Source organism: Thermobia domestica, chromosome 11, assembly GCF_964235325.1.
Source record: "Thermobia domestica chromosome 11, izTheDome1.hap1.1, whole genome shotgun sequence".
In the NCBI taxonomy this organism is placed as follows: domain Eukaryota; kingdom Metazoa; phylum Arthropoda; class Insecta; order Zygentoma; family Lepismatidae; genus Thermobia; species Thermobia domestica.
Genome location: NC_137464.1, coordinates 146,084,553 through 146,092,674, shown reverse-complemented (window position 1 = coordinate 146,092,674; position 8,122 = coordinate 146,084,553). Strand labels below are relative to the sequence as shown.

Sequence of the window (8,122 nt, the reverse complement as noted above, 5' to 3'; positions counted from 1 at the left end):
GCTTAGGCCTTTTTGTAGCCGAGCCCGTTATGACACATGTCCATTTGACTTAGGGCCCATTTGTGGCGGGCTCTTTTGACGCAGGGCCCTCTTAACTCAAGCCCATTTAACCCCGGGCTTTCTAGACGTGGGGCCATTTTGACTCGGGTCCTTCTGTCGCGGAGACTCTTTCGCACAGGTCCTTTTGACTCGGGCCCTTTTTCTGCGGAGTTTTTTCGAACCCGGGCCTTTTAGACTCGGGCAGTACTGTCGCGGGGATCTTTTATCCGAGCCCTATTGACCTGGGCTCTTTTCCCGCGGGGTCCTTTTTACTTGGGCCTGTATGACGCAGGTCCATTTTGACTCGGGTCTTTTTGTCGCAGGACACTTTTGACACGAGCTCTTTTGATCCGGGAACGTATGTTGCGAAGAGCCTTAGACCCGGGCATTTTTGTATCGGGGCCTGTTTTGGCAGAGTCCGTTTAGCGTAGAACCCTTTTTACTCGAGCTCTGTTAACACGAAGTTCTTTTTTAATTGGGTCTTTTTGTAGTGAGTCGATTTGACCTGGGGCTCTTTTCACGCTGTTCCGATTTGACAAGGGTCCTTTTGAGGCGGAATACTTTTGACCGGGGCTCTTTTTACACAGGCCACTTTTAACTCCATTCCTTTTGATGCGGGGTCGTTTTGACTCGTTCGCTTTTGTCGCAGATACCTTTGTACCCAGACCTTTTTCACGCTGGGCCGTTTTGACTCGGGTCCTTTTGAGGAGGGGTCCTTTCGACTCAGGCTCTTTTGACACAGGGCCTTTTAACTTGATCATTTTTGACCTGTACAATTTTGACGCTGGGCCGTTTTGACTCGGGCCTTTTCGTTACTTCGCTCTTTTGACCCGTGCCCTTTAGAAACCTGTCCTTTTGACTCGGGCCCTTTTGTTGCGGGCTGCTTTTGACCCGTGCCCTTTCGAGGCCGCTCCTATCACCCGGCTTTTTGACCCAGGGCCAATTTGTCACGGGCCCTTTTGACCAGGGCCCGTATTGACTCGTTCCCTTTTGGCTCAGTTCTTTTTTGACCCGGGGTCGTTTTAACTTGGGGCCTTTTGTGGCGGCCATTTTCCCGGGCCTTTTTGACAATGAGACATTATGACCTGGGCACTCTTGACGCGGAGCTGCCTTTTCTAGGGCCCGTTTGACGCATTGCGCTCTTGACTGGCGTCTTTTTGTCGTGGGACCCATTTGACCCGGACCTTTTTCACGCTGGGTCGTTTTATTCCTGGCTGTCTTGACGCGGGGTCTTTTTGTCTCGGGCCTTTTTCACGCTGGGCTGTTTTCACCTGGTCCCTTTTCATGCGGGGTTCTTTTGACCCGTACTCTTTTGACGCAGGGCCTTTTTACTCGAGCCCTTTTTACTAAGAACCTTTTGACGCGGGGTCGTTTTTACTCTGGCTCTTTTGTCGCAGACACTTTTGACCCAGGCCTTTTTGACGCGGGACCATTTTCACTCGGGCTCTTTTGTAGCGGGGCTGTTTAGATCGGTGCCCATTTGATGCGGGTCCTTTTGACCCGGCCTCTTTTGAACTAGTGCGCTTTTGTTGCGGGACCCTTTGATCCGGGACCCTTTGACGCGGGGCCGTTTTGACTCGAGTCGATTTGACGAAGGGCCGTTTTGTCACGGATATCTTATGGCCCAGGCTGTTTTTACTCGGAGCTCTTTTAACCGAGCCCTGTTGACTCGGAGACATCTTGACCTACGCTCTTTTAATGCGGGGCCGTTTTTACTCGGGCACATTTGACGCAGGAACTTTTCACTCGAGTCTTTTTGTCACGAAATCCTTTGGACCCAGGACCTTTTGAGTCGGGGTCCTTTCGATCCGGGCTCTTTTGACGCAGGGCACTTTTGAGCCGGACACTTTTGACGCGGGGTAGATTGGACCTTTTGACCCAGTCCCTTTAGACTCGGGTCCGTTTTGACTCGGACCCTTTTGTTACGGGTTGTTTAGACCCATGCCCTTTTGACCCGGCTCCTTTGATGCGGGGCTGTATTGACTGGGGCACTTTTGGCACAGTGCCCGTTTGTCGCGGAGAGCTTTTTTTTTTAGGCTCAGGCCCGTCTTTCACAACCGGTATCTGAAAATTAAAACCGGCACGGGTTATTTCTTTAATTTATTTGTTTTGCATTTTGGAATAGGTGACAGGGGATTTGAATAAGGGAGGGAAAGGAAACAACAAACAAGAAACAAGAGACAAAAAAACGAAACAAAAACAAAACAAAACAAAGAATGAACAAAAAATAAACTATTCAAAACTCAACTATTGACTGTTGTAATCTCCAAAGTGCTATAACCGTTAAGCTTGACCCTAACATATTCTAATATTAAACTATGCAATACTCAACTATCTACTAATACTATTTCCAGGGTATTTGGCCATTGATCTTGACACTAACATGTTCTGATACTAAATTGTTTGCTAATCAAATCAAGAGTATCTAAACTCTTTCTGAACTGCGTTGTCATTTCCTTCCTCTGTTTGGTATTTTTATTTATTTGATTTTGATCTTGTTAGTATTTAGTTAGTTACTTCTAACTGTTTAGCTACTTCTATTTTTGGTATATTTATGTCTATACGTAATATTAATATTATTATTATTATTACCATTTTTATTGTTATTATTATTATTGGAGTTATTTAAACTTTGTTTCTTTACTTAGCTTGGTTGAGTCCATATTTATTAACTATGATTATTATGTTTTAAGTTTTTTTAAATATGCTTTATTTATTTATTCTATTTCTTTTTTATTTAATTTATTTTTGAATTTAATGTTTATTTAGTGTTTATTTTTTACTATGTTATTTCATTTACTTTGATGGACTTCTTCTATCTTCAGGTTTTCCCTGTATGAGCTTGGTTTTCACCTGCTATTTCAAGTTTCTCTCCTGTGATCATATTTAATTCTTTCACTAATTATACACTGGTTTTTCCCTGTATATTTTGCCCGTTTCACACACTAAAAGCACTAAGAACACTAAGTTGACACATAAACCGCATTCACCAAAACACACTAAGCCACACTAGTCTTCACTAATCCATACCGCATTCCTCTTAATAGTCCCTTGAGCCTTCGTTTATTGAATGTTCTCGTGGTTGCAATAGATTTCCTCCCAATATCACAGGTTTGAGGTCCAGGGCCCACTCAGAGTACTTAGTGTGGATCCTGGTCCGAGGTATCCTTCCACCTGTGCCGATATAGGGATCAATCTCCATTAACATACCGTTATTGAGTCATTCACGAAGTAAACTTGTCTCCTATGGGGACATAGTCACAGCCAACACGCACACGGACACATAGATAAACCCGCCACCCGAAGGAAAGACACTTCCAAAAACACACTCTAGTGCATCCGGAGTTCCGTTCCAAGTCACCTATGCCTGGAGACGCACTAGCACAACCACACTCGTCCTCCCCGGCAGATACGGAGTTCCAGTATCCTCCACGAGACGTTCTGAAGTCTCCGGTCCTGAGGAGAAACTGGATTCCATTCATCCTTCCACATTCATTCTGCTCTTGTTTTTCTTATGTGTTTTTCTCTATAGAATTGTTCTTTTTTTAGTTTCGAGTAAAGGTCTGTTATTTTCTTCAGGATATTGTAATCTTTCTCGTTTCTCATTATATCAGCTATCGTCTTCTGTCTTATGTCCACTCTTTCCTTAAATAACTCTTCGAGAAAGGGGCACCAGAGTATATGATGCTCTGGTGTCCCCGTTTCACCACATGCACAAATTGAATTGTCTTTGGCCTGTATTTTTTGTAGGTAGGTTTCATATGGACCATGTCCCGTTAGAAAATGAATGAGTCCTGGGGCTGGGTCAAGAAACTATTTGTTCTCTGATTTCTACCGTTGGTATAATATTTCTAAGTCTTTGTGACTTAGCAGAGTGCGTCCATTCAATATTCCACATTTTTTTGATTCTTTCTTCAATCTCTTGGGCGCTTTCAAAAACATCACCCAACAGTGCCCTTACCTCTTCTCTGTTATTCCTTTTCATCCAATAATTTGCCGCTCTCTGTACTGCTATTAAGTTCAAAGGCTTGACATCAAGTAACAAACACAGGGCATTGTTGGGGGTGGTGCTATATGCACCACTTAATCTCATCAGAAGGTTTCTTTGTGGTCTGATAAAGTTTTCTTTTATTCTCTTGTTTTGAAGCTGTCTGTGCACCCATATGCTAGATCCGTAAGTCATTGTAGCACATAGCAGGGTTTCGTGATACAATTTTAATATTTTGTTAGGCAATTTATATTTATTTTTACCTAGGGTTATCAATTTATTTGTCACCTTATTTCCTCTCGTAACGGTTTCTTGAATGGGTTTACCATAGTTCAGGTTTTCATCGATTATTACCCCTAGGTACCGTAATTGCGGGCTACTTGGACCCTTAAGGGGCTACTTGGACCCATACCAAAATCTCGTTTAAAGTCCCATATGCAATGCAATAATGAGTTAGTTCAGAGTTAGATCCGTTAGATGGGATCATAATGCAGGCGTACACACTTTGAAACTAGTTCTGTGGTAGGCTACGATTGAGCAGCATTGGTGAGAAAGGTCGTTGACGAAAAGAGTGTATTTATTGAGCGCCAAACTTTTATGTGTGGACACTATTTGGAAGGAAGTGGAACCAATGCTAAGTAAACACATAAGTAGTTACATATAGGTTAATGAAACTGACATGGTAAACTTTCTCATATACAATAAGATGTGTGCGTAAGTGCATTATACAGTATATGAAGTGTGTACATATGACCTGGAAAACATGGATATTTTGTCCCACATCTTTTGTTATCTTTATCCCACCCCATCCTTTATTATCTTTATCAATGAAAAATAAAGGTCTGTTGTCACGTGTCACACAAGTAAGGACTTTTCATTGTTTCCTTAAGGATACCGGTACAAAATGGTACATCAATATAAAAGATTGCCTGCAGGTCGAAAACATGCTGATTTTTCACAACAGCTTGAAGAATGTTTACCAGCAATTCAGTCGGGGAAAATGTCGCAAATAGAAACAGAAGTTCACTTGAAGATAAGTCGTTCCACCATAGAAAGAATATTAAAGAATAGGTCAAGGTAGAATCCAGGCCATCTGAAAGTGTTCACTGAAGAGGAAGAATTAGCCTTCGCTAGTCATCTTGATAAAGTTTGTGATTTCGGATTCCTCGTTAATTAACTTGATTTCAGATTTATTCTGAAGTCCTATTTAGCAATGCATGGGAGAACTGTCATTACTTCCTAAGACAATCTTCCCAGTCAAGATTGAGTGAAGTTATTTTAGAAAATGCACCTCCAGTCAACGACTAGATTCGCTGCTAATATAGATAGGGCTCGTGCTACTGTAGAAGAAAACGTAATCAGCTATTACAATCATTATATTTGATAGTATCTCTTAACATGTTCTCTTTGTGGTTTGCAGTAAATAAAAAGTGTTATTCTTGGAACACCTACGTCCTACTTAGTCTCAGAACAGATTTCAATGGTTTTCTGTAGGAAAATATAGGGGTGGGTTCAAGTAGCCCGAACGCGCGTCTTACTTGGACCCAGTTTTTACAATAATCGTCTGTGCTTTGTTTTCAATACATGTAACTAAAACTGTCCTCGATATGTGCAATAAAGGTTATGACACTTAATATAGGTTATGACAATAACTTTCAAGTTTTCGTGGATGAAAACAGGCCGAAAGAACGAATTTGTTGCAAAATTGGGTCCAAGTAGCCCGCATCTACGGTGTCTAAATTCTTTAACTCTGTCTATTTTATGATTGCCTAGTTTTATTTGTGGGCCTCTATTCAATTTTCTACCGAAAAGCATGTATTTTGTTTTTTTGACTGATAATTTTAGTTTATTTTCTTGACACCAATTGTTTAGGTCTTCAACTATTGCATTTGTTTTCATTTCTATTTCTCTTCTTGAATTGGCTGATAATATTATCGCAATATCATCTGCAAAGGCTATTATTTTGTCTATTAGATTGTTAGCATTTAATTTTTCTAGGCAGGGTTGTATCAAAATGTCCCACATTAAGGGTCCTAATATTGAGCCCTGTGGGCAGCCTTTTTCATTACGAATTTGCAGCTCCTCTTGCTCCATTTGTACTGAGATCCGTCTGTTCCGAAAGTAGTGTTTAATGATATTTATCAAGTAGGTTGGCATTTCTAGTTTAACTAATTTATCGACCAATGATGGGACCCATAGGTTGTCAAATGCTCCCTCTATGTCTACGTAGAGCAACAGGACATATTTACTTTCTGAATTACTCATTCGAATTTGTTCTATGTACTTATTCAGAGCGTCTTCTGTTGATCTGCCCGCTCTGAAGCCAAACTGTAGCGTATCTTCACTCATATTCCTATGTTTGTTAATCCTATTTGCTATAATCTTTTCGTATATTTTACTTATGTTTTTTTAGCAGGCAAATTGGGCGATATGAGCTTACATCAGTTGGGTCCCTGTCTTCGTTTTTTAGCAGGATTATTAATTTTGACATTTTCCATGAGTCCGGAAATTGAAAGTCTTGTCAGGTACAGGGTCCATATTTCTCTATTTTTCGTGAAGACTTCATTTGGTATTTCATCCAATCCTGGTGATTTTCCTGTTTTTAGTTTCCTAATGATGTTTTCGATTTCTTCATTTGTTGCCATGTCTTCCTTATTTACCTGTTCTACTTGTGTCGGCTCTTCGAATTTTCTTCTTATTCGTTTCTGATCTTCTGTTTCATCTTCCATTATATCATTCGGGAAAAACTTTCGTGTTAATTTTTCAATGGTTTCCTTTCTAGTTACTGTATAAGATCCGTCATTTTTTCTTAACGTGCAAAGTGTTAAGGGGTTTATTTTCTTTATTATTAATTTGTATGGAAATCCCCACTGATCAAGCTGTATGTTTTTGGTTAGGAATAGTTCCCAGCTTCTTTTCTTTGCTTCTATGATTTCTGTTTCATACTCTTCTTTGGCATTCCTATAAGCTAAGAGTCTTCTTTCTTTCAAATTTGGAATTGCTGTGGCTTTTTCTTTTTGCTCCCACGATTTTTCTTAATCTTTCCACTTTGGGTGACCAAAAATCACCATATCCTACTCTCTGCGTGGTTTTAGGAGTGGATGCCTCTATTGCCAATTTAGTAGCCTGTTCAATTTTTTGTACTAATTCGTCACTACTTTTGTCTATGTCCAATTGTGGTAAGGTAAGCTTCTTTTTAAAATTTTCCCAATTTATCTTTTTAATGTTTAACCTTTCTTTATTCTTACTTGGTGTATTTAATTCCATGTTAAATGTTATTATTTCGTGATCGCTTGTTGTTTCTCGATCCCATGTATGCCAATCTGTAATGTTATCAACTAAATTTGGTGTACAGAGTGTTATATCAATATAAGATTCTCCTCGGGAGCCCACAAACGTTGGTTTGTTTCCAGTATTTACGATTACTAATTCATTCTGGGCTATGAAATCTTCCATAATTTCTCCTCTTGCATCTGTAGAGGGTGATCCCCAAGCAGTACTCTTAGCATTCGAGTCTAGAACATACAATATTTTCTTTTTAAGATTCTGCCAAATGATTTGTTGAAGTTTACCTATAAATATTTCAATGTCTTTGCTATACTGGAAATATGAATTGACTATCCAAAAGGTGTCTGTTCCTTTCGTTATTTCTATACAGATTATCCAATTGTCACAATATTGTGAAAGTTTTAAAGCTTCAATCTTCCTGTTCATTATTACTGTGGCTGCTTGGGGTTCTTCACCTCCGTATATGATTTTACTTGTTACAGGAAAAGTTGTTAACTTGTTCTTATGCAGATATGGCTCCTGTATGGCTAAGATATCTATGTTGTTTGTTTCTGTAAATCTTCGTAATTCCATTGTTGCTATTTTCGATTTGTGCGAATTGTTTTGTGCTATTCTAATTGTTGTTAACGTGTTATGCATATTTGGTATAAACGTAGGCATCCATCCCTGTTTTACTGTAGTCGAAACAAATCCTACCATGCGCATTTACCAGTTGTTTATAGACATTCTCTAGATCCCAGTGGATACCTCTTCTTTCGTATACCTCATCTATTAGATCTAGCAACTCCCATCCATTAGCTGGCAGAT

The 8,122-nt window shown here is 39.9% G+C and overlaps 1 protein-coding gene across 1 annotated transcript; it reads right to left on the bottom strand.

Moving 5' to 3' along the window:
- Positions 1-6,988: 6,988 nt before the first annotated feature.
- On the bottom strand, positions 6,989-7,888 carry LOC145665303 (uncharacterized). Its single transcript, XM_081732597.1, has one exon. It carries the CDS (start codon positions 7,886-7,888, stop codon positions 6,989-6,991), a length of 900 nt encoding a protein of 299 aa, XP_081588723.1.
- Between the last annotated feature and the right edge of the window lie 234 nt (positions 7,889-8,122).